Source organism: Candida parapsilosis, contig 005809 (assembly GCF_000182765.1).
Source record: "Candida parapsilosis strain CDC317 annotated contig 005809".
NCBI classification, from domain to species: domain Eukaryota; kingdom Fungi; phylum Ascomycota; class Pichiomycetes; order Serinales; family Debaryomycetaceae; genus Lodderomyces; species Lodderomyces parapsilosis.
In genome coordinates this window covers 2,259,276-2,284,455 of record NW_023503281.1, presented here as the reverse complement: position 1 = coordinate 2,284,455, position 25,180 = coordinate 2,259,276, and the positions used below count along the sequence as shown (strand labels likewise).

Genomic DNA, 25,180 nt, shown 5'->3' with positions numbered 1-25,180 from the left:
TTTGCTTAATCGGTGTATTGCGATATGTACCTTTAAAGAAGCACTGTAAGACAACTCAATTACTATATTTAAAGAATGAAAAGTAATTAGGTAAGTCCTCAACTTATCCCCTCACTTTATGCAGAATGTTGATGGACATGTGATAACAGGAGCAACAATAAAAAAAGTTGTCCTCAAAATCCTCGTAAATTATTTCATACACAAAACCGAAAAAAATTCACTCCGAGATGGGTAATCAATGCAAGAAGCTGCTACATGAGACGACTTCGAGGAAACTCTGAATCAGTTGACGCCACCAAGAAGAGAATTTTGTGGGCAGAGTTTGCGAAAGATCAACTTCTTGCCAATGTATGCAGTACATAGTGACAGCTAATTCCCAAGACAGTATATGGAAGGATAAAACACTCGATATCCGTAACGCTGGCAGAGGAGCCAGCACTATGTTGAATGGCTATCAAAAGAGATCAATTCAGAATGATATACACTGATGTGCACCAGAAATTTTTGGGTGTTACACAACTCAGCATGATACAGCTTTGTGCTGATAAATCCCAAACTGAATTGAAAGGGGACGCAAGGGATAAGCTATGAACTTCAGGGGGGGGCTCTTCACAATCATTGCTTGCATCCACCAACGAACGGCACTTCTAAAAAAGCCACATTCTTTATTTAGGGATTTACAATCGGACGTCTTGTTAGGTAGAGTTGTTCAAAATGCTTGCTGGTATTTACATCCTTGCATTGATGTTATCTCAACGGTCTAGTGCCCAAATCATTAAACAAGCTGGTGCAATTGACTTTGTTGACAATAAATACGGTTCTTTAAATCATCAAGTAGAAGCTGGAGAGTCCGACGTACAACCACTTTAAAGGAACATCGACGACCGAAGAGCTGAGTTGGACCCTCCTTTCAACAAGGCATTCGATTCAACCACATACATCTGCTTCCCAAGCCACGTCTATAAAAGATATAATACTCGCCGAGATGAAGAAACTGATGAAGCAACATCTTATACCGATTCAGAGTCAGAAATGTCAGCAACGTCAAGATGCTCCTCTTGTGGAGCCTTAAAGCCTTATGGCTGCTTCGTAGAAACAATCCTGTTGATTGTATTCGTATACCTTTTAGTGCTACTGGTCTTAATTGGTTTGGTCCTCTCAAATAAGATCGTCAAAAAGTTGTAGGAAATTTGACAATGGAAAGTTTCTAGGGCTCGCCCAAGCTCGGATCACCGATGCAATGAGGCAACAAATAGAGCGACAGTTATGATTGCCAGACCCCGACCTTGGTCGGCTCTCCTTAGAAATTGTAATGAGGATACTTTAGTGGAATCAGAAGAAATTGGTAGATTATGCATTTTTAATGATCTCAAATCTGCAAAAACCAAGGTTTAATAAAAGAGGATACAATGCACTTTATGTGATTTATACCTATGTGCTTTCTAGAAGCCCCCAAATATCCTATGCCTACTCCTTGCTCCCCTATCCTCTATTCTCTTTAATCTTCCCCTGCCGGAACTTCATCTTTCAAAACCTTATTCAACTTCAACTTCATCTCTGTCCTTTCGTCACCACGTAACACATCTTTTACAAAATAGGCGTCACAATCCAATTGAACCATTTGTAACGCACCTCGAAGTACGCCACACAATATTTGTGAATACCACAACTCTTTAGTGATTTTTGAATCAGTAGATACTGGCAACTCAACAAATTCAGTCAATGGGTTGGGTTCAGGTATTATCAAACTGCAAATCTTGTTCTCATTGGACCAATTTTCAACTTGTGGTTGAATGTTGAGAAACAATTTGAATCCTAGTTTGGATATGACGTCGGCAGTCTCTTTGAATGATGAGCACCGTTTGATACCGGTTTTGGCAAGAAACTCTTCGATTAGTCTACAGCCTATATTGAATCCCATCTTGTCAAGTTGGTTATTGACCTCATGGTAGTTGTTATCAAAATCTCGACATAATTGAGCAACAAGTGATCCGTATGTCAATGTAAACAACTCTGAATTCTGTAACTACGTTAGTACCGGTCATGTAAGACTACTTCGCTAAAACCCACATACTATCTTTTCCACACTCCCTTTCCATATGTCATCGCCTGTGGATTTTTTGGACATAGTTGAAAATTGTGTTGTCTAAAGAGACTAGATGTAGTCATTTTTTGCTTTTGATTTCGGTTTCACGCGCGTTATTACAGCCCACCAAATATACAATGCAAAATTTTAAGTCTATGCTATTAAAAGTCGTTACTAATTAAGATATTATTAAGATTATAAAAGTCAAATGAGAATGAAACTCGTCCTGCCCTTTTTTTTTCAAATGGTCTTTTTATTCTCCTCAACTGTCTCCTTCGTTAGCTCAATTTCCTCACAATAATTCTCCTTCTCTTGCTTACTTGCAGGACCTTTTCTTTGTTTCTTGGCCAAAAACTCCTTGTATTTCTCCAAAGTAATGTGGTTCTGCAATTCTTTGTACTCTTCAACAAACTGATATTGTGTCTTATTTAATGAATCCCAGAAGGTGAAAAATGGTTGAGAAAAATTGTTTTTGATACCCCAAATTTGGTGATGAATGTCATGGTAGACTGAGTTATTTGGAAATATTATTTGAAAAATATCCCATGGTAATTTATACCCACAATGATCATCAACGGTTTTCAATGTAGCAAACGTATACAAAATAATACATTCTCTAGGACTTAACCCAGTTGTCAACGATGCAACACCAGTTCCCAAAGTATCCAACAAAAACCCTTCAAGTGGATCATTGTACAAGGCCCCAAATGCATATGGCACATATAATCTATGATGACGCGAGTGGAACCGTCTGTACAAAGTCTTGTTCACATGCATGAGACGATGAAGCCAAAATTGCCAAGTATCAATAATTGTAATTGCAATACACAACCTTAAAAGTGACCATCCATACATGTATCCATAGTATACCACCACGTCTGGTACAAAACTGGGCAAGTAGTGGTGTTTAAGTTGCCACATTGTATAATATTCATACCCCGTCATTGGAGTGGGGTCAAAGTAGAAAACAACAAGACCAACAATAGTTTGAATGATATGTTGTAATATGACATCTCTAACAACTTCGTGTAAAGTGACTTTGTTTCTCTTCAATTCATCTTCACTAGGGTGAATTCTATATTTCTCTGCCAATTCGTAAACATCAATTACATGGAAAAACATCGAGTATGACCAATATGCAACTATTGGTGCAATTAAAGCTGTAATTCCATCAGGTATACCAGAAATCAAGTCTGGTTTCTTGGTCAAGGTAAGATTGTTGGTTGAATAATATGATGGCTCTGAAAGCATCAGAGAGAAGTTCAGTGGCACTTTGAACGCATTCATTTGGAAGATTTAGTGGGTGGTGGTGGTAGTGATGGCGGAAGTGGTAGTAGTAGTAATGAGTGAATGTAATCTGATAAAGTAAAGGTCAGTAGTAGTACGAGTGGTGATAATGGTAAAGAGTAAATCACCCTATTAATATAAAATATATACAACTTAACTAGGTCATTCTGCTTTCTGTTTCTGTTTGTTTTTTTTTTCTCTCTCTTTCACCTATTGATGGTGCATTTTAATATGCAGGATTGAAACATTTCTTTTTTTCTTTTTCTGACAATTGCTTTCCCGTTCTGGAATTGTGTTGCCGTTTTCTTTGTTGTCAGACCTTAAATCCGGGATGATCATAGTATGTTAACTAAGAAAGTACTCCAATATAGAGGTAGCTATGATATAGCTCAGTAGAGTACTCCTTTGAAGTGAACGATTTTTACATTGCGCGTAATTTCTCTTGGCTTATCTTATTCTACGTTTCTCCCACATCACCTGTTGTATGCGGACGACTCTGGTAAACGCTCTAAAAGTGTCCGATCCCGTTTTTGCCCCTATTTTCTTGATTCAAAAGATAAAATCACGCGCGTCAAAACAAAATACGGTGGTCGCAACACTTCGCCGAAATAAAGAGAAAAAAAAAAAAAAAAAAACAGAAGATAGAGTTTTTATGTCAGCATCGTTTGAATCGAGACCAAGAGTAACACTACAAATCGAAAGGCTTATTATTATTAAGCATAAGGATATGGGATGTAAAAATTGTTTCGCGCACGATCGATAAATACTAATATCTTTCATAGCGATATCAGATCAGCTCCAAGCGGGCCCCATTGCGATTCTGTGTTTTTTGCATCTCTACTCTCGTTCGCCAAAAATGACATGTTCTCGATTGTCATATCGGAATGCATCCAAAAAATCGCTGGCTTCAGCAATGTTGCTTTTTATGTAATTATTGTCGGGACTACCATTCAATATATCATCAAGTTCTTTAGATGTAGTGGTAGGGACAAAATACTGTTGAAAGTTGAGCACTTCTTCTAACGCCCTGTTGTCAATTCCCCAACTGACCAATTCATCATTAAAGGGTTCTGGATCACCTTCAGAATGTACTTGTGGTGACTGGCTATTCCTTGCTGATGCAGGTTCAAATTGTTTTAAATGATTCATCATGTTTTGTAAATTCATTGCCCATCTTTTGCATGTAATATTGAAATCGGCATAATTATTTAGGATGTTGTACCCATCGAGTAATGTATCCTGCAACACTGATATATAATGAAGGTCAGGCTTGGTCGATTTCCGTTGCTCCAATAAAGTGAAACCCAAAATTATTGAAGCAAAGAAACATGCGGACTGGATTGTAAACACTTCCTTCCTGTGTGGATTGTGTGTGACAAAGAATTTCAAAAGCTTAATCACCAAAAAGCTTGCCTTAATACACGCTTTGCAAAAATTCATCAAACTTTGTTCATCCTTAACTTGTTGTTTTGTTTCTGGTTTGAGCTTTCGCGTTACCACGTAAACCAAAAACGGTCTCGTGAGCGTCATAATCCCGTACAATTGTCCGATATGGACAAACACATACAAGTAGTTATTTGGATCGGTCCCTGACTCCATTTGACTCTCCATTGCTGCGCTCAATTGCAATTCCTTTGGTAATTGTACCGACCAAATCTTCAACTGTAATGCCAAAAGGTGTGCTCTTTTTATGTTCACCACACCATCCTTGAAAATGTTTTCCACAATCTTGGCATTGATCGCAGCACTATCAGAAGTAGCTTTTTGCGCCAAAACTCTAATTTTTTCAACCTCGTCAAGATTTTCAGTATCAATTTCGCTATCAGCATCATCATAGTCATAGTCGTTCACCATCAAGGGACGCCCTAGGTTGACACTACTGACACAATCACACACATAGAGACTTCTCCACAACCTTCTTCTGTGATTCAATATCTCTTGATTTGTTATCCTAGCATTTATGCAACGACGATGTAAACCCAACGCTTGTGCTATTCTTATTGCACTTCCCAACTGTATCCAAGCATTTGATCTATTGCAACATGATTGGAAATAGAAATATTCGAGAAAATAAACCTCACACATCCATATCTTGCCGTCAAATACATTACTTCGTAGTAGTACTTGCGCCAGATTGAAAAACACCTCCAGTGTTGGGAGGTTAAGACAGAGATGACGCGAGCTCTCGCTAAATAGTCTCCCAATAGCAAAGACATTATATAGCAAACACAATTTTTTTGTACTGCAGTTGACAGGATCTCGATAAATTTGCTCAAATATATTCTTGTTGAAATACTTCATGTTGAAGATGTAAAATGTATCGTTAATGTTGGTTTTGAATAAATCAATCAAAATGAATGCATCAGCTTTTGTGGGAAGTTGAACTGGAACAGGAAGATTACGGTAATCAACACTCTCGTCAGTAATGAATTGTTGAACGGGATCATCAGTAAACCGACTTGACCCTGATACAGCCCTAAATAAACTTCTGCACTCACCTAAAAGGGAAAGGGCGCTACTCTCACCAAAAAATCTTAAATTGCCTGTTTTCGTAGTCAAGAGCCTCGTGTATGCACCATTCAAATTGGGAAGACCTTCTTTCGACTCTTGGTCCTTAGCTGCGGAAGAGGGTACAGCGCCACTTGTAAGTGCCGTTTGCAAGTTTTCACAAATAATGCTCAAGGACAACGGCGGCAGCGATGTTTTCGTGGTCACTTTGGTTGGAGCAGATGCAAGATATTGATTTGGTGAATGGGTAAGTGAAGGTATTTCCGGCTCCAATTCATCCTTGTCACTCGAGGTATTTATTGAGGGGAAGCCATTCGATTGTGAGTTATCACGGTCAATGCTGGAGTTTAACTTCATTTTTTCCAGATAAGCTTTAGCTTTGAGTGAGCGTCCATCGATTTTGGAGTACACACACTCGAGAGCCTTTGTTTGGCAATATTGACAGGGAGTTAGTCCATCACACTAATCACAATAATGTTAGTACAACGGTCCTTTCATGTTTTGTGTGGGGAAAAAAAAAAATCGAGTAAGTAATTACATACCTTCATTTTCCGTTTCTTACATGTATCACAAGCACGCGACACTTTCTTTCTTTGCATAACCGGTAGTATCCTTGGACGACCTTTGGGCCGTGGTGTCTTTTCTGTCATGATTGTCGGAGACATCAAAGCGGGACTTTTGAGAATATTGATACAGATCTAATTTGGTTATTCTGTTTTTTTGTTTTTCTGTTTGTTTGTTTCTTTTGGTCTCACAATATTTTTCCCCACTAAAAAGATAGATCGAGTATGAGACGCTAAGAAACACAATAAGATTCAAATGCTTTTGTCAAATGGTGTTGTTTCCAAACGTCAGTTTAAGGATTACACAAAGTTATTACCGAGCAGCCGGACTTTAACCAATTGGGACATCCCGATCATCTTATGATGCAGCATTATGCCGGGGCTTTCTTATTGTGGAGGTAAGCAAAACCATTGAAGAATCGTTTATTATGACGTTTCCATTTCTATTCACATGGTTATGAAATGATTTCCTAATGTGATTGAACTGCGAGTGTGCGCTGTTACGGACTTTAATGTGCGAATGCACGTGAAATAACGAAAAGCATATCTGCACGCGAGATTAAACAAAAAAAAAAAAATGTTTGATTTCGCCGCATACAAACTTGAAAAAGTGATGGCATTTGTAATCAAAAAAATGGGACCGATTTGTGTTACCAGTAAATAATCCGTTTCATTGTTAAGATGTGATTGAAACCCTCCCGATTTCTCCTAAAAGAGGGAGATGCCTTTTTGAAACAATAGCAATTACTTTTCCTTTTCCCAATCTTCAACAGATTCTTGTCTTTCTTTCACCAAGTCGTAACACAATTGCTGCAAATTTTTACCAAGACTCATTCCTGAACGCACCACGAAGGCACATATCCGTTAATACTGCTCATAACCATAAAATTAGACGCCTTATACCCTTATTGCCACCACACACACACACACACACGCCAACTTGAAATTCAATTGCAAAAAACTAGGAGTAAATAACCGAAAAGATTAAAACTGTGGCTACAACTGTGGATTATTGTATTCTACATTACGGCAATTTTACGACAGCAAATAATCTAATTAAACTAATTGTATGTATTACTGTACCTGAAATTTCCAAAGTCAGGCGTCAAACATAACCAATACTACAAAATTATATATTTAAGTCACTCGATATCCATCCTTGGAATTGTTAAACATCATGTTACCATCATCGTCGGCAAGTATAATGTCATCCTCTCGACATAGCCAAAACTTCGATAAAAAGCAACCACTCGAATATGAACTAGAGGCAGGAGTTCCAGAAACGGACTCAGTATCCGTACATCTGATCCACCACACTGAAAATTTGAATCGAAGCCTAAGTCCAAGAGTCATCAATATGATTACCATTGCCGGGGTTATAGGAACTGGGTTGTATCTTGGTACAGGTAAAATGTTGGCTACTGGTGGTCCATTGAGTTTACTATTGAACTATATGATTATTGGGGTAGTGGTATTTTTCATGATGCTATGTCTTGGTGAAATGTCTGCTCAATACCCTGTAAGTGGGTCTTTCACAACATACGCCAAAAGATTTGGAAGCGATTCGCTAGGATTTGCGATATTGATCAACTATTGGTTCAACGATTGTTGCAGTGTTGCTGCTGACTTAACTGCACTACAGCTAGTGGTTCAGTATTGGACTGATTTCCATTGGTATGTCATCTCAATCATTTTTTGGGTGTTTTTGCTCTTTTTAAATGTCATTCATGTAAGAGCATACGCAGAAGCAGAATATTGGTTGGCCCTTCTCAAAGTGGTCACCATCATTATCTTTTTCATTGTCAGTATTATATGCAATGCTGGAAAGAATCAAATGCATGAATATATCGGATTCAGATACTGGAGTTACAAGGATGCACCATTTGTCAATGGATTTAGAGGATTCAGTTCATTGTTTGTGTCGGCGGCGTATGCATTTGGTGGTTTGGAATCTGTTTCATTAACTGCTGGTGAAACCAAGAACCCAAACAAAACAATTCCAAAAACTGTTAAGGCAACGTTCATAAGAATCATTATTTTTTATGTGTTTACTGCATTCTTCATTGGTATGAATGTACCTTATGATTACCCTAATTTACTGACAAAGACTGTTGCAGTATCACCATTCACAATTGTGTTTCAACAAGTTGGTACCAAATCTGCTGGTTCATATATGAATGCTGTTGTTCTTTTGTCGGTGTTGTCGGCCGGAAATCATGCGTTGTTTGCTGGTTCGAGATTGGCATACAACTTGAGTACCCAGGGCTATATTCCAAAGATTTTCTTGCCACTCAATCGTTTTCAAATTCCATATGTTGCTGTTATTGTGACTTGGTTAATTGGTGGATTGTGCTTTGCTTCTGCATTTGTTGGAACTGGAGAGTTGTGGTCTTGGTTGCAAGCAATTGTAGGCTTGTCCAACTTAATTTCATGGTGGGTAATTGGAGTGGTATCATTACGTTTCAGAAGAGGCTTAGCAAAGCAAGGTAGAACCCATGAATTATTATTCAAAAATTGGTCATACCCTTATGGGCCTTTGTTTGTGGTTATTTTTGGTGGGTTCATCATCTTGGTACAGGGGTGGTCAACTTTTAGCCCATTTAGCGTCAATGATTTTTTCCAATCTTACTTAGAATTGGGTGTGTTTCCAATTTGTTTCCTATTTTGGTGGCTCATTATAAAGCGAGGTAAAGATAGATTTGTTCGTGCAGCTGACATGGATTTTGACACTGATCGATATATCGAAACACAAGAAGAGATTGAGAATGAACAACACGCCAAGTCTTTGAAAGGGTGGGCCAAGTTTAAGCATAACTTTGCTGATAATTTTCTTTAGAATAGTTAGAGTTGGTGTTAACTTTAATCAAGTAGATTTATCTTTTTTTTTTTTTTGTATTTTTTTTCTTTTTTGCTTTTTTACAGTTCGATATTTGCAACCAAAATGTTTCAAGTGGTTTATATAAACCCAAACAAATGTAGACCAAAGTAAAACTGGTGAAAAAAGTATCTATAATCATTTATCAATGTTTTTCTGTTTACTATCGTTTCTTAGTTTCGCGACCGCAAGTGTTATTGTTGAGGAGTTGGTGCTTTATATCCCCCACACTTCCTCCAGATATTATACAATTGAAATTGACATGTATATGGGTCCATTCGAGCTCAACACTACGTTTTCCTACCTTATGCTTGACAAACATAACGAGAAAAGAGCCTTGCATGGGACAAAGAAGCTACGCTGGTCAACTGAAACATTCGAATACGCTGCCAATTACTCACAATACTACAACTGCTCGGGAATTCTAGAGCACTCGTATGGTAAATATGGGGAAAATTTGGCTTATGGATACCCGCCTGAGGGAGCTATCGATGCTTGGTACGATGAGGGAAAGACATATGTTTACGGAACCGAGGATGTCTACAATCATTTCACAGCCATGGTTTGGAACAATGTCGATTCTGTTGGATGTGCGTATAAACGATGCCCAAACGATGTACTTTACATCATTTGCAGTTATGATCCTCCTGGGAATGTCATTGGTTACTCTTCTGAAAATGTTCTCCCACTAAAGGTGATCACATAAGATTTTCTCTTCCAAATCAATATAGTTTTCAAAAAACGACTTGAATAAATCATTAAGTTTAATGATGTCATAGGCACCCCCAGTCTCTCTGATTGAATGCATAGACAATTGCGGGTTTCCAAGATCCAATGTTCTAATACCCAACTTTGAACTCAACAACGGACCGATAGTAGAACCGCAAGGGGAATCATTTCTAACGACAAACAATTGAAGCGGTACTTTAGCTCTATCAGCAACCTTTTTCAACAATACAACTCCTGGTGAGTTAGTTGCATACCTTTGGTTAGCATTGACCTTGATCACGGGACCCAAGTTAATTTGAGGGCGATTTTGAGATTCATAAGCCTCTCCATAGTTTGGATGGACACCATGCGCTTGGTCAGAAGAAAGTAAGAAAGACTTTGAAATTACTTCGTGGAAAAAATCGAAATCTTTGTTTCCTTCAAAATCGATCCTAGTCAAGCGCAGTAACACATCTGGAAGAAATGATGAGTCAGCACCATGCAGACTACGAGACCCGATTTCTTCGTGGTCAAACAAACTGATCAACTGGATTCCTTTCTGGTTAGCCAAGTCATCTGCAGATTCAATCAACGATTCCGTGGCGGCAAAGCATGATGTTAAATTGTCCAACCTTGCTGAAAATATAAACTCATCATTCAATCCACCAATCGCAGATTTTTGATGGTCGTACAAGAGCAATTCAAAATCCTCAATTTGTTCTGGTTTGACATTTAGCTCTTTTGCAATAAGTTCAATCAATGATTTGTTGTGTCTCGAAATGACATTTTGCACAGATTCAAATTGTTCCGGTGACATCTTCAAATCTGGATCATCTGCACAACTTTCCAATGCCACCTGACCAGCTATTGGCACCAATTTTGTCTCCTTGTTGAATTCAAATTTAGTATTGACCTCGCGGTTCAAGTGAATAGCCAATGTTGGTATTCTCAACAAAGGTTTATCAATTTTCAACAATTTGGGCACATACTTGCCGTCCTCGTCCACGTATACACGTCCTGCAATTGATAAATCTCTATCAAACCAAGTGTGAGCAATCAATCCTCCATATTGCTCTACTCCCACGGTAATGAACCCTTCAGAAGTTCTCTTTGAGATGGGTTTGATTCTTAAACATGGACTATCAGTATGAGCTCCAACAATGGCAACTCCATTCCCATTCTTATACTTGCCCCCTACCGTGAATGCAATTATGGAGGAGCCATTTCTACTGACATAGTATTTTCCATTCCTTTGGACTCTTCCACGCCAGTTATTGCGTTCGACGAGCTCCTCAAATCCGGCACCTTTCAACAGCTCCTTAACGGAATTGACTGCATGATAAGGTGTAGGGGACTCATTGACAAAATCAACAAAGCGTTGAGCGTATTGTAAGGAAAGTTCTTTGGACGTCATTTGGTTTATCGGTGTAGCAGAGGGGGTAAGTTTCTCCATTTTTCTTTTTTCCTTTTTATTGTCAGATCTGTACGGCACCAATTCACAAATGTAGATACACCAAAAGTCAAAAAATAACAAACCCGCTTTTCCGCAGCAGCTGCTTCATACCCAGAGACATAAAGAAAGAGCTGGCAGAGGGGGGTAGTAGAAGAAACACTTTCTCAGCGTGTCGAACTTTAGCGCACACTTATCTCCCCCTTGTTAAAGCTTTACAAGAGTAACGCGAGAACAACTGACGCTTACAAGGTGGCGTATGACCAACTGTTTGGTAATTGTAAACCAGGTGGCATTGTTTGAGCACTATACAAGAGACAAGAACGGGTTTTTTTTTATTTCAATATCTCACAATCAAAAATGTTGCAAAAGGAGAAAAAAAAATCATCACCGCATTTTCCTTTTGAACAGGTTTACCCAATGATCTTGCTCGCGTTTCTTACGCTTCTACTGCTAACCACCAGCTCGTTTGCTCCCTTGTTAGTTGCGTCACATAAACTTGTTCCGGGCCTACAATCTGAGATTAATGAATCAAATCTCAGGCCGCACAATGTCACGTCAGTGACGAATATGTTGAAAAAGCTAATAACCCAGTGTTCATCTGATGCATATGTAATTGTCGACCAACCGGGGCTCACTTATGAAGATTTAACCGACAAAAAGAGAGAAAATTGGCCATTTTTGATCAACTACTTGTACATGTCCTCGACGATTGTAGGGTTGCCACGCATTGAACCTGGTTTAGACTTGGATTTTATTGAAAACTACATAATAAACACATGTGATGCAGAGACAATTAATGTTTGGCATGATGACGATAATGAAGTTACAGATTACTTTGATGTCAGGACCAGAGTCATCAAAATTACTCTAAGTCCCATCACTGGAGACCGTGGTGGGCATTTACGTGAGCACGATGACTTGATTAGGAAGATCTTGCGTAAGCTTCCTTCGCCACACTACACAATCATCATGACAAGTACAAACCCAGGACTGTTTCATCCAATACCAGATTTCATAATGAGTGAACGTCCCAATGATTTTGAAATTTTCAATGATATAGTAAACAACCCAAAACATAATGGAGGGGTTGAAAAGAATGATCGATTTCACAAGGTGAGTCCAAATTGGAATCCGGCAAGGAATACCAACGACCGTTACCTTGCAAATAAGAAAAAAGACGAGATCCATTTATTCGACTACAAACTATGGGAAAAGAATGAAAAACTTGTAGCCACGGTTTTGGTGATGATTTTGAGTTTATTCATGTTTAAGACACTATCTGTCATTCAATCCATTAAGCAAAAGTTTAAGGCGCCACAACAAATACCAACAAGCAAAAAAACCAACTAATCTAGTCCTCTAGAATGACACTAGCATCAAAGTAGAATGATGGATCTAAACTTGAAATGTCAGCAGACTTAACTTTACCATCCATCAACAATTCGCTCATAATCTTACCTGTACCTGGGGCGTTATTTATTCCCCAGCATGAATGGCCGGAAGCAAGATATAGGTTGGTTACATTAGTTTCCCCAATCAAAGGTCCACTTGATGATGGGACATCCAAAACTGGTAAATAGCACGCCTGTCTTCTCAATATATGTCCTTTTTTCAAGTTTGGTGAAATTTTACTCACTTGGTTGTATAGTTCATCGCATTTTGACCTCACAACTTCGACATCGTCAGTTGTTTCTGGCACATCAACGGCACTGTCACCTTCTCCACAAACATACACTTCATCCTGTCTAGCGTAAATTTCGGGTGAAATGTAAGAGTTGCGAGCCACCTTGAGTTCTGTGAAAATAGCATATGGACTAACGGGTTGGTCTTTAAATGGCGCTATAGTGATGGAATGTGCTCTTAAACCAGATATAGGGCAATCAGGCAATATTTTTGAAATCCATGGGCCAACTGTTAAAACTGTTTGGTCGGCACCTAGCTCAATCAATTTGTCTTGATACTTGTCACTATCTTTCACCGAAGTAGGTTGGTAAATGACTCCGGTTGCGGTTCCTGTTTCCTCTGAGTATGTAATCTCTTCAACTTTTCCAAGAATCAATTCCAATGCCCCCTGCGAACACTCTACTGCCTTTCTTAAAATAAAGTTTGTAAACTTGTATGGATGAACTTGTGCTGTTGTATCAGTGCCACCCAATGTGGTGCAATTATCAATGAGAGAGGAGTTTATCCAATTCAAACTTGACGGAAGACTGTTTTTTGAGAAATCCAACTGCACAATTGATGATGACCTCGTATTCCTAGCTGTCTTTTTAGGCGGTTTCTCGTTAGTCGATGAAGAAGAGTCACTATCATGAGCAGTTGCTTGTCTAAAGCTGTCCTTGAATATGTTACTTCCATCCACAACATTATCCTCTTTTTCTTCATCATCAAAGTCCTTGACTCTGGATATATCTCCTTCTAATGACACCGTGGTCAATCGCCTGTACCCCCACTCCTCTGCACCGTTATATTCATTAGCCAAGCTTTGATGCAAGTTGAATGACAAGGATACAATTTGCTCGGGAAACGCCCACAAAGCAAGCAATCCACCAGCCTTTCCACTAGCTCCTCCCGCCACTCGTTTGCTTTCAATTAATGTGATGTGGTATTTTGCAGGATCAAATTTTGGATGCTTGACGACAAAATAGGCTGTACAAACACCTATTATACCGGCCCCCACAATAATTATATGTTTCTTTCCCTTGTGTCTTCCCGACGGCTCGGACTGAAATTGTAAATAATCGACATTATTGTTGTTGTTGTTCTCCATAGTTGAGCACTAATGTGAAATAAAAAGTCTGATGATAGTGGAAAAAAATACAACAAAATGATAATGTGTTGTTGTTTTACTGTAATGAGCTTCTGTCTTCCAGTTATAACTATTTCCCCGATTGAATTGCCACGTTAATAGGGTTCTGTACTATATACAATCTCCACTGAATTTTAGAGATGGAAACTTTTTTTTGGATTTCTCTTTCTCACCATCCGCTTTTGATCGCGCAAGCAAATAAAAAATAAAAAATATAAAAAAATAAAAAAATAAAAAAATAAAAAAATAAAATTAAAAAATAAAAAATTAAAATTGTTAGACAATTAAACGTTTGATTACATTTTTGATTTAGCAATAAATCAGCTGTTTTTTTTTTTTTCTAATAATGCCACCCACCCACACCCACACCACACCACACACACACACACACACACACACACACACACACACACACACACACACACACACACACACTTAATTGGGAATGCACACGACATGTAAGACATTCAATGCATAAGGATATTGATCTTGAGTCAACGAAGATATTTGTGGAGCAAAGTTGTAGCTTGTAAATTTGTACAATGACGATAACTATGAAAAGGGGGACTATCCCCCCCCACAAAAACCAACCTTTTATGGTTAGTACAAAAAAATCTGCCAAGGATCTCACCCATTTTCTGTTTTGTCTTTTTTTGGTTTTTCCTCTTCATCTTTTTTGCAACCACCACCATGACCGACCATCACCAGTTGGTCAAACGAAGAAAATGCAATACAACAAGGGCCAACCAGTTTATGGTGAAGATCCCCAAGAGTAGTATGCTCGAATTGGATGCTTCTGACATAGAAGGGAGCATGGATACCCCATTTCTCGAGGAAGAAGATCTGTCACATGATGATAATTGCACAAACCTGAGGAACTCGATGCAATTGCACGTCAACTCACTCAACAAAAGGATGGAGTTTACCGGATACACAAAGAGAGTACGGGAGGTTGAAATCACCATGACGCAAAATCACGATTCTTCGTTTGAAAACTCATGCCCATTGGATAGTCCGTTTGTTGAGGCTGTTCAGGACAAGTCTGCTAATGAGAGACATCCTCTTGATTTAACTTCAAATATTACATTCATTAAATGGTGTGAGGAATTGAACTCTATACAAAAAGAAGAGCAAAGACTCATCAACCAACTCTTCATCGAGAGGTACAAGTTGTACATGAGATATGAGCTATTGAACAAAGCGTTGAACAAGTATGCTAACCAATTGAGTACCGAGAAGACCAAGTTGAGTGAAAAATTCGACCATATCAGAAAAACCTTTTCCGATATTCTCAATCTTGCCGTCTAGGAAAGATAGCATCACCCCTGAGACAACCATCCCATTTGAACAAAAAACTCATAAATTTTGGAGGCCTTGTTTACATCAATCTTCAATGCTTGACGAGCATCTTTTTTCTTTAATACTCCGTTGTTTTTCACTGCTTCCTTCATTAGCTGGTTTTTGATTGCTAAATATGGTTTTGGTAAAACTCTCAATGTTGCACACAATTGCTTTTCCTCGGGTGAAAGAAGTTCGAAATCAGCAGCATGGCTTATATCCAAAGGTGCTCTGTTGACCGGTGGCTTAGGTTTGAAATCGGGTTGAGGAGAGGGGAACTTTTTCCCATTTCCATTAATACCTGGAGTTGCTGAGTGTCTAGCACTAAGTGTCCCGTTACCCATCCTCGTATAATGTGCACTTCTAATCACTTTATCTTTTTCGAATTTCGCTCCATCGTCGAGTGTGGTGATACCATTCTGTCTCCAGGATTGTAATTGTTGTATTCTTATGCGACATTTCAACTCAGTTAAAAGATCGCGTGTGAATGAGTCAAAATCCTCAGGACTCAAGACTCGTATGAAAGCATTGACTTTTTTAAGTAAATCCTTCTCTTCCTTGGACTTTTTCTTGTCATTGGTGATGTTCTTCCTATACTCAAGTAGATTGTTCAAAAACATTATTCGTTTGCGTTCTGCTCTGGTTGTCAATCGGGAATTGTATATGTCGAGAATGGTCAACTTCAATTCGATGTCATTTATCAGGTCGTCTGGGTCAAATATCATATCCTTTATAGGAACTTCTGCTTCATTTTCTGCCTCGTGATCAAACTCCAACCTACCAGGCATGAAACCTTGAATCTCGTGACAAAGTGGTACCGAGGCTGGTGGCTTACCCTTTGGTGGAGGCAAGGGCATGTTCCGCCTTTTCTCTAATCTCTCTTTTCTTTCCTCGAGGAATTGTAATGGGGATACTGAAGTAAAATCTTTGTTCATTTCTGGCAATGGATAATCCCTACTTTCGAGGTAGATCTTGTAATAATGCTCCGCCACTTCTTCCTTGGACCTACTTCCAATGTGGTCCGCAATATCGGCCCAATTACCCAAACCGAATGTCTCACACCCTTGAATCAACAATAACTCTTCGTCAGCACCCCAGTTTCTATCGAAGATGGGGTACGTGTTTTGTTCAATTATTCGATAATCATGCCATGGTTTATGATCCCCTGTTGTAAGTCCAGCAGCAAAGCAAGGGACACATAGATCGTAATCGGTGCATATAGCACATTGTACTCTTATACGATTAGTACAATCAGTGGAACACACATCACAATGAAATAATTTAGTTCGTGAGTCCATGAATGTGTGTGTGTGTGTGTACGTGTGTACGTGTCAGATTTTCCAAAACGCGATGTGTATTTGTCCGCCGCTAAAGAGATTGGGGTGAGGGGAGGGGGGAGGAAGGCCCTCTTTGTTTTGGGTTGTGTCGGAATGCGTGCGGCTCAGGGGCAAAGTGAGGTCGTGTAAGAGAATAATTTAATTTTGAAATAAAGGTCACACACATCATGTGATCAAAAAAATTTTAGGGCTATTAAATTTGGTGCGAAAAATGAAATTTTTTTCCAATGACAATTATCAAACACAGAAATAAGGAAAACCTATCAATTTACTCTTGAGTATCACCACATAGATAACCAGCAAATATGGTATGTCATAATGATGAAAAGAGCAGTCGTGATGGATAATGAAGGGATCATATGAGCATAATGCAGGAACCAAGAGGGAGTAGTTCCCAGGGGCGCACCAGCACATACAAGTTCAAGAAAGGAGAGAGTAACATACATTAAAGACGAGCAAGTTACGCCAACTCAATCAATGTATCCTCACACACATCTGCGTCACCAATACACTCAATACGAATACTAACTTTTTTTTCTTCCAGGGACGTGTTAGAACAAAGACTGTCAAGAGAGCTTCTAAAGTTTTGATCGAAAGATTCTACCCAAAGTTGACTTTGGATTTCGAAACCAACAAGAGATTGACCTCAGAAATTGCCGTTATCCAATCAAAGAGATTAAGAAACAAGATTGCTGGTTACACTACCCACTTGATGAAGAGAATTCAAAAAGGTCCAGTTAGAGGTATCTCTTTCAAATTACAAGAAGAAGAAAGAGAAAGAAAAGATCAATACGTTCCAGAAGTTTCCGCTTTGGACTTGTCACACACCAACGGTCAATTGGAAGTTGATGCTGAAACCGCTGACTTGGTTAAATCATTGGGTTTCAAGATTCCATTGCAAACAGTCAACATTTCATCTCAAAGAGGTCCAAGACGTTTCGCCAAGAGAAACTAAGGGGGGAAAAGTGGGAGTTTTGTAAATTAGGCTTATAGTCGAATATAAAAATATTGTAATTAAGAGTAACTTTGCAAGTGTAGATGATGATTCAATGGTTATATACTATACATGTTTTGTCGATTTTTGCGAACGCGAAGTCAGTAACAAATTTAAGATTCACTTTACCCTTTTCTCTCAAGGCATGAAGTTCTTACCATTTATATTACCCCTTACATACGCCATTCAGTGGTTCCCATTGGACTCTAAAGGCGAGCTTCCTCAGTACGAGCCTTATGCTTTTGGTCAAGAAATTGCTTTTGATTGTATACAACGTAACATCGACACTGGTGAACACAAGTTTGATCAACAAAGTCGAATCGTCTATGGACCCTTTCCAAAATGTGAAGAGACATCGAAACCATTGAGCTTCAAGTACGGAGTTAATGAAGATTTCAACTGTACCATCCTGTTCACAGATGAGTTGTTTCATTTGTTTCAATTGTATCTACATGAAGACGTTCCATTCAGTTGTCGGTTGCCATTGAGCTCGGAAGTTGCTTCGATAGAAAAAGGAGGAGCGTACGTCCCATTTACTTTTAGCTTTAGGGGAACCCTTACTGATTCACATATTGACGTTGACCATTCAATGAATGTATTGATCACGAAGCCGACCAGCAACGATCCAGAACAAAATACATTTATAAGTGCAATTGCGTATGGGTCAGGAACAAACACCACTAGAATAGTCATTGGAGATAAACTTACGCTAAACTTTGCTGTTAGGTGGTTAGATCTGTTACAGCCTAAAGCGTCAACAAAAAGGGGGAATGGATTACCCTACGATGCCGGATTTTACAAATTCCCAGCTGAATTCATTCCAATGAGCTATAGAATGCTATACTTCTACATAGGCTTGACGTCTGTGGTCACATCCACGTTGGTACTCATTATCACATACAACTGGATCAATCTGAAGTTGATAAAACACAGGTATTCCCCCTTGGATGCCGAATCTAAGCGGGATTAATTTTTTTGATAATTGCTTGAATCAATGGTTTCACCTTTTCATTGCCGTCAATTTGCATTAATTTGTTGACAAACATATTTGTTAGTTCCTTGTTTGGGTTCTTAGCTTTGTATGCCAAAAACTTGTTTACTGATAATTGTAATCCATCATTACTCGTTCGTATTGGTAAGGTAATGTCAATGAAAGCTGTCCCAATGTCATCCGGATATTCTCTTTGAATGTAATTGAGAACATGGCTGTACAAATAATCTCTGTCTAGATCCTCAAACTGATCAATCAAGTGTAGAAATTTCTCCACCACATCAAACCCCTTGGCTTTTACACATTCATCAAATATGGCAAGAAATACATCACCTTTTAGTGCCGGATTTGTTTCTGGGCTACCAAGCATGCTCATATCTGCATCAGGGAGATTGAGTGTGGTTTCGGCCTGGGGTAAAATCATCATATCATCAGTTTCCTTTTTTTGCTCTGATTCTGTCAACAACCCTAAAAGCTTTCTTCTAGCAAGAAGTTTTGAAATGTAAGTCAATTCAAATTGTGCATAGCTCAACCATAATGCTGTTGATTCCGGGTTAAGTCTCAATCCTCTTTGAAACAACAATCTGGTACCTTTAGCATTGGCATTTGTTTCAAACTCATACTTGGCCGCTGATAGCCAGGCATCAACATTACGTGGTTGCAACTGTAACAATCTCGAATAAATTTTATACACAACTTTGATTGCTCCGTTATCCTTTGCATAAGTCAAATATTCGGCCCACAATTGTTGATCTCCAGGAAATTTCTTTGTTCCTCTATCAAGTATAAACATTATTCGACGGACACCAGCCCAATCACTTATGTTCGGCTTAGTATCAACTAACCCGACTTTGCTCAACCTTGTATACCTCTTTTTGCGTAACTTTTCCAAATTGTTTTCAAACTCACTATATTTGAGGTAATCCCTTGGTCGACTTCCTCTTCCAGTGATTCTATGTTCGAAATCAGTCCGTCTTCTCATGATCATGGTGATTTCATTTTTGTCGAATAGACCCTTAACTTTGAGGTCCTCTAATTCGGGAACTGACTGTTCCAAGTAATATCTAACTTTGTCTGCCATTGGTGTGAGATGAGATGAGAATGAGAAGAGAATGAGAAAAAAAAAATTGAAAGCTGGTGAGTTTTTTATCTTGTGCGAGAAAAAAAAAATGAATCTCATGTGGCTGCGAAACCTGGGAAATATAGCGTATACGAAAAGTAGTCACCTGTATTGTGAGATGATAAGAGAATTCAAGAGTACGGTAAAGGGTGAAGATTATTTTGCTACACCCATTGTTTTTGGCGGATATTCACATTAATCGATAAGATAATAGCATGGTATCATCGAGATCTGCATTGTGGATATGGTTTTATGCTACCACTCAATTCTAGAAAAACCTGAGATTGGCTTGATTGGTTAAATCTTCTCCCACTGTAGCCTAACAGAAGACACGATCAGCAAACTGGTGGTTGTGCTTCAATTGGAACACGCTCTCTATGATCGAAAGTAATGCTGATCTTCGTAAGGTTCTTCATGATTCATTGATAGATGGAGTGTAACACTATATTCTAAGCGATGTATGTCCAGGTTGAAGGAGCTAGCTCCTGGTTGTATGTCGTTTATAAATGGCCAAGAAGCAATTGCTGGAAGTTCAATTGAGTGAATGTGATTTCGATGGCAATAAAGAGTAAATATCTGAGTTTTTTCAAAAAAAAAAAACTAGTTATGACTATCAGAATCAATTAAGGCAATTCATGGAACGGTCCAGCAATTTCAACAAACGAGGTCTATTTGAAATTGCACATTATTGCAAACACTCAGGTTAACTTTTCTTGAAATCTGAAAATTTTGGATCGTTTTGTTGCAAATTAAAACGTAGACATTTTTCATTGGCTCTTGACCTCCCCAAACTAAAACAAATCACTAACGGGATGATAACAAGAATAGAATGCACCAATATTTCACTTTCATTTAAGTGACCGAAGTATTCAGTGCCTGAGATGGAGTAAATATCAATTATTAACAACCAAGCTTTGAGTGAATGAATCTTTAGACACATTGAACCATAGAGAGTTGTTATTAAAAAGTATAAAAATACATGACTTACCTTGTTTCACATAGATACCTCCATTGTGCACGAAAAACAGTCTTTTTGTCGAAAATATGGTAAAAGCCGCTTAAAAAATATAGCTAGTTAGGGGGCCAAACAGAAGGCATCACTTTGTCCTAGCACCCAATTTGTACCAAGAATTTGGTGTCTGGCGCAGTTGCCAAATTTGTACGCTCCATTAGCTAAGAGGTTATAGCGTCGTGCTTATAGGCGAGTTCCGACTTTTGGACTTGACTGTACCAAAGTCTTTTGAGACGCGAAGATCGTGGGTTCAATCCCCACATGGAGCATTTAATTTTTTCTATAACCAAGCATTTTTTTTTACTTCTTTTTTGCAACTAATCTTTTCGCTCTGTAAAGAGTGATCAGATTCCAAAGTAGAGAGGGGCCATCGCGATCACCATCTCTAACAGGATTCGCTTTTTGTTCTCCTTCTTTACCAGCTTAAAATTATTTTCTCGATTTGTGTGATCAATCTCCTTTTCGAGAAAACAGGTAGTTGAGACATAGTTTACTTCACTCAACCCGTAATCAACCAGGCTGACCGGCCCAACAATAGCCCCACATCCTGAAACTTATTAACTGACTTTGATGACCCCTGGTTGGTTTTGGTTTAGGAGTGTTATTTAAAAAATTCCATATAAGTGTTTTCTACGTAGCCGCACATTGATCAGTATCGAATGCCCCTAACAACTTTTAGGTTTTGCGGAATCTTAATACTGGTAAGAGGGAGAGTGGAAATTTGTGGAGAGCCAAATCGAATTTTGGACATAATTACATAGTTGGTAATCTAGACTTTGCGTGTATTTTTTTTGCACATTCTAGCAACGGTAGTCTTCAATTTGCGTTTCGTGACGAATGTATGATACACGAAGTTTGTGTTAGTTTACTCTCATATTTTTGTGACATAGAAATGATCAAAACATGGTGTAATTTGCGTCAGATGAAGTTATCAAAGACTTGGCGGCGGAAGGGATGACGGTCATTGGAAATCGCTAACATTGTTTTTTTTTTTTTAAGAAAAGGGATGCATCTCAAAAACAAAGAGATTGATTGTGAATCTTGTGTCTATCTAGTCAATTAATCGATCATGTCGACAACCATTGCACTCATCAAGCAATCCTGCTATCTGACTATTGCTTGAAGAGCACTAATAGTACAAGCAAAAGATGAAAAAAGATGGTTAGAAGCAAGAAGGGGCGAATTGACAATTGCTCATTTAAATCACAAAGTTCGAGAAACGTTTGCAATTGAAGCTGCCTGCTCACCCATGGCCGAAACACTTAGAACAAGAAACATAACCCCTGCAAGAGTAGTGCACTACAGTATTTGTTGGCAAATACCACAGACTACCCCGGTAGTCTACCACATATCCGCAAGCCTGTAGCATTTTGATCGACTTTTCCGCTAGAGAAAAAAAAGACCCTGTTGACCGAAAAGCTTTCAGGTCGGATATGCAGATTAATCAGTATTTCTCTTACAGAATGCGTATGCAGCCAAGATTTTCAACAATTCTATTTATAAGGAAGAACTAGCAGGAGTCAGAAGTTTGGAGCCACGCGGATTGAAGAGGAAAGAAGGTTTCATCTTGGCGTGCTTTAAAAAAAAATAGAAGCACTACTGAATGAATCTAAAAATTAACCCATTTTTTTGGGTTCATTTACTTCTTTTTAGACATTAAGTTACACGTATTATATAAAACATAAATTTTAGTTTTAGTGGCATGATAAACTTCTTTCACTTGATCCACCCCAGAAATAATTACCTAAGCCGGCGCCGACAGCCACGGCAATCATGTACCATCCGTTGTATGTCATAAACACCAACATTAGGAAGAATGAATAAAACACTTGAATCCCGTACAAAATGCCCCTTTGAGTTCTAAACTTGCGTTGTTGAGTAGAATTGGAGTTTGATGTAGTTGTTGATGCCGTCAATGTTGCAATGGAATTTCTCTCCCAATTGGTGACCATTCCTTTGACCAACTCGTATCCAGACGAAAGTAAAGTGATTGCCACCATGGAAATGATGAAACCATAAAAGGTTTTAACGTGCCACCATTTGAACACTATACAGGAATTGTTCCAGTCCCAAGTGAACAACATCTAAGTTGGAAAAATATGTTAGTATACATGTGCCAGATAAGGGTCAAACCTAGTATTTGAACATACATTCATTGAGCACATATCATCTGGCATTGAATGTGATGGGGGCATGGGCATGTCGTGGTCCATGGTTGTTTGTAAATGGGCCATCGCTATTCTGTGTGTGTGTGTTAGGTGTGTGTGTGTGTGTGTGTAAACTGTGACCCTATTTCAAGAGTTAATAGAACCAATCCTTTTTATTTTTTGGAAACATTTTTTTTCTGAATTGTTTTTTGTGCACCAGAAAAGCCGCTAGTTCTAACTAATAAAAACAACAATAAAAGGTGCGAAGAAACGAGTTTTATACGACCAAGAATTATCCCATCATTATGTATCGCTAAGTCAATTGTATAGCGCCTCTTGAGTATATCTTTGCGACGGTTTTCAATGTCCATTTTGAGGTCGGGTGTTTGATCCCCGTGGTTTGCGCCTATTTTTGGTGGTTTGTGGGTTGTGGCTAACGACAACAACCTAGTTATTCTTGTGTAATGCTCACTCCCCTTTCCCCCCCTTGTTAAAACACACGAATTCCGAGTGGATTATCGGAAGAATCAATACACAGAGAGAACTTCAAGAGGAGTCATGCGTAAAGATACACTTTTCCTATTGTTATTCCTATTTTGTCCGATGAGTATGGTTTTTGTGGAAGTAAAAGACAGACTGAGACTGAAACTTTTCCGCGCTAAAATAATAGTAATGTATAATAATAATAATAATGTGTAATAAACGGTATTATTGTTAGCTGTGTGTTTTGTTACATTATTAGCATTAACTAAGGTGTACAGCTTCACAAAGAAAAAGAAAAAATAAAAAGAAATTGAGAAACTAAAAGAAGAAGAGCAACAAGAAGAAGAAGAAGAAGAAGAAGAAGAGTATTGCTTGTATACAGGATCGACTGATCAATAAATATTGTAATTGGGCTTAAATACAAATATACAAATATACCTTATACATATATAAACGCTGATTTCTCTCCTTGCTTTTTCTATTTTATTACTTTACTTCGAAAAACACTACTATTAACTCATCAAATATCATCAATTCACAATGAAGATTCTTTCAAAAGACGAAAAAAATGCTCACATGAACCATGTGTTATCAGAAGGAGCTAAAGGTTTAGTTTATGGTGGTATTGCCGCTGCTGGTATATATTCATTTTTCAAATACAAGAGACCTGCAAGATTTGCTACATTCACTGCTAGTATCAAAGCAGCCATTATTGCTGTTCCAACCATTGGTGTCGCTGCTTTCTGGGCTGATCAAGGTTCATGGGAATTTGACAAGATGATGCATCAATCAGATTACGTACAACAACAAATGTTGGAAGAACATAGAAAATTCAATAGCTTATCTACTTCAGAAAAGATTTATACAACATTGGGTAACCACAAGTATCAAATTATTATTGCTGCTTGGGCTGCATCACTTTATGGTTCTTGGACCTTGATCAACAGAGACAAAGTCATGACAACTGCTCAAAAGGCTGTGCAGGCAAGAGTCTATGCACAAGCAATTACTGTTGTTTTGTTATTGGGTACTATCTTGTTGAGTTTGAAAGAAGCCGAAATTAACAAGAACAAACCTGCACCACTTCCTCATTGGAAACAAGTTTTGGATGAAAGGGATGCTGAAAAACAGGCCGCTGATCACAAAGCGTCTGAAGAGAAACGCATCGCTGGTGAAAAGAAGGAAACTTTATAGATTACTGTGGGGGGGGAATTGATCAAGAACGACAAAATTAATGATTGGGCAGTAGTTCAAGAGAGTGCAAAGTTTTGCGAACAACAATACGCAGGTGTTTACCAATGTGTTTTTATTTTAATCTGTATATATATAGTATTTCTTATTGATGAATTTTGAAACGAGATAATTAAGAGCATAGTGTGTAGATTTTGTTGGTGTTCTGTTGTGTGTTAGTCATGGCTTTCAAAAGCGCACCTAGAAACAAAAATTTTCCATCACTTCCCAAACTGCAA

At 38.5% G+C, this 25,180-nt stretch overlaps 15 protein-coding genes across 15 annotated transcripts, besides 1 other annotated feature; 7 read left to right on the top strand and 8 right to left on the bottom strand. All coding sequences in view use genetic code 12, as the record gives it.

Annotated features, from left to right (window-relative positions):
* Positions 1-1,498: 1,498 nt before the first annotated feature.
* On the bottom strand, positions 1,499-2,128 carry CPAR2_210640 (TRAPP complex core subunit; the record flags this gene model as incomplete). Its single annotated transcript, XM_036810007.1, has 2 exons — positions 1,499-2,020; positions 2,075-2,128. The coding sequence occupies 2 exons, from the start codon at positions 2,126-2,128 to the stop codon at positions 1,499-1,501; spliced, it is 576 nt and encodes a 191-aa protein (XP_036666587.1).
* Positions 2,129-2,326: 198 nt separating this feature from the next.
* On the bottom strand, positions 2,327-3,373 carry SUR2 (sphingosine hydroxylase; the record flags this gene model as incomplete). Its single annotated transcript, XM_036810006.1, has 1 exon — positions 2,327-3,373. The coding sequence occupies one exon, from the start codon at positions 3,371-3,373 to the stop codon at positions 2,327-2,329; it is 1,047 nt and encodes a 348-aa protein (XP_036666586.1).
* An 837-nt stretch (positions 3,374-4,210) lies between these two features.
* CPAR2_210620 (fungal specific transcription factor domain-containing protein) lies at positions 4,211-6,429 on the bottom strand (the record flags this gene model as incomplete). Its single annotated transcript, XM_036810005.1, has 2 exons — positions 4,211-6,343; positions 6,424-6,429. The coding sequence occupies 2 exons, from the start codon at positions 6,427-6,429 to the stop codon at positions 4,211-4,213; spliced, it is 2,139 nt and encodes a 712-aa protein (XP_036666585.1).
* Positions 6,430-7,621: 1,192 nt separating this feature from the next.
* On the top strand, positions 7,622-9,280 carry ALP1 (Alp1p; the record flags this gene model as incomplete). The annotated part of the gene is made up of 1 exon (XM_036810004.1): positions 7,622-9,280. One exon carries the CDS (start codon positions 7,622-7,624, stop codon positions 9,278-9,280), a length of 1,659 nt encoding a protein of 552 aa, XP_036666584.1.
* A 187-nt stretch (positions 9,281-9,467) lies between these two features.
* CPAR2_210600 (uncharacterized protein) lies at positions 9,468-10,025 on the top strand (the record flags this gene model as incomplete). The annotated part of the gene is made up of 1 exon (XM_036810003.1): positions 9,468-10,025. One exon carries the CDS (start codon positions 9,468-9,470, stop codon positions 10,023-10,025), a length of 558 nt encoding a protein of 185 aa, XP_036666583.1.
* CPAR2_210590 (aspartyl aminopeptidase) lies at positions 10,008-11,480 on the bottom strand (the record flags this gene model as incomplete). Its single annotated transcript, XM_036810002.1, has 1 exon — positions 10,008-11,480. The coding sequence occupies one exon, from the start codon at positions 11,478-11,480 to the stop codon at positions 10,008-10,010; it is 1,473 nt and encodes a 490-aa protein (XP_036666582.1).
* Positions 11,481-11,837: 357 nt separating this feature from the next.
* Positions 11,838-12,830, top strand: BIG1 (Big1p; the record flags this gene model as incomplete). Its single annotated transcript, XM_036810000.1, has 1 exon — positions 11,838-12,830. The coding sequence occupies one exon, from the start codon at positions 11,838-11,840 to the stop codon at positions 12,828-12,830; it is 993 nt and encodes a 330-aa protein (XP_036666581.1).
* Position 12,831: 1 nt separating this feature from the next.
* Positions 12,832-14,250, bottom strand: CPAR2_210570 (uncharacterized protein; the record flags this gene model as incomplete). Its single annotated transcript, XM_036809999.1, has 1 exon — positions 12,832-14,250. One exon carries the CDS (start codon positions 14,248-14,250, stop codon positions 12,832-12,834), a length of 1,419 nt encoding a protein of 472 aa, XP_036666580.1.
* Positions 14,251-15,042: 792 nt separating this feature from the next.
* Positions 15,043-15,597, top strand: CPAR2_210560 (uncharacterized protein; the record flags this gene model as incomplete). Its single annotated transcript, XM_036809998.1, has 1 exon — positions 15,043-15,597. The coding sequence occupies one exon, from the start codon at positions 15,043-15,045 to the stop codon at positions 15,595-15,597; it is 555 nt and encodes a 184-aa protein (XP_036666579.1).
* Positions 15,598-15,608: 11 nt separating this feature from the next.
* ADA2 (chromatin-binding transcription regulator) lies at positions 15,609-16,925 on the bottom strand (the record flags this gene model as incomplete). The annotated part of the gene is made up of 1 exon (XM_036809997.1): positions 15,609-16,925. The coding sequence occupies one exon, from the start codon at positions 16,923-16,925 to the stop codon at positions 15,609-15,611; it is 1,317 nt and encodes a 438-aa protein (XP_036666578.1).
* A 344-nt stretch (positions 16,926-17,269) lies between these two features.
* On the top strand, positions 17,270-17,919 carry RPS17B (40S ribosomal protein eS17; the record flags this gene model as incomplete). Its single annotated transcript, XM_036809996.1, has 2 exons — positions 17,270-17,272; positions 17,509-17,919. The coding sequence occupies 2 exons, from the start codon at positions 17,270-17,272 to the stop codon at positions 17,917-17,919; spliced, it is 414 nt and encodes a 137-aa protein (XP_036666577.1).
* Positions 17,920-18,013: 94 nt separating this feature from the next.
* On the top strand, positions 18,014-18,928 carry CPAR2_210530 (uncharacterized protein; the record flags this gene model as incomplete). Its single annotated transcript, XM_036809995.1, has 1 exon — positions 18,014-18,928. One exon carries the CDS (start codon positions 18,014-18,016, stop codon positions 18,926-18,928), a length of 915 nt encoding a protein of 304 aa, XP_036666576.1.
* CPAR2_210520 (snoRNA-binding rRNA-processing protein) lies at positions 18,915-20,030 on the bottom strand (the record flags this gene model as incomplete). The annotated part of the gene is made up of 1 exon (XM_036809994.1): positions 18,915-20,030. One exon carries the CDS (start codon positions 20,028-20,030, stop codon positions 18,915-18,917), a length of 1,116 nt encoding a protein of 371 aa, XP_036666575.1.
* A 1,202-nt stretch (positions 20,031-21,232) lies between these two features.
* Positions 21,233-21,350, top strand: a tRNA (tRNA-Ile).
* A 1,425-nt stretch (positions 21,351-22,775) lies between these two features.
* CTR2 (low-affinity Cu transporter) lies at positions 22,776-23,315 on the bottom strand (the record flags this gene model as incomplete). The annotated part of the gene is made up of 2 exons (XM_036809993.1): positions 22,776-23,165; positions 23,232-23,315. The coding sequence occupies 2 exons, from the start codon at positions 23,313-23,315 to the stop codon at positions 22,776-22,778; spliced, it is 474 nt and encodes a 157-aa protein (XP_036666574.1).
* A 936-nt stretch (positions 23,316-24,251) lies between these two features.
* CPAR2_210500 (uncharacterized protein) lies at positions 24,252-24,905 on the top strand (the record flags this gene model as incomplete). The annotated part of the gene is made up of 1 exon (XM_036809992.1): positions 24,252-24,905. One exon carries the CDS (start codon positions 24,252-24,254, stop codon positions 24,903-24,905), a length of 654 nt encoding a protein of 217 aa, XP_036666573.1.
* Positions 24,906-25,180: the final 275 nt, after the last annotated feature.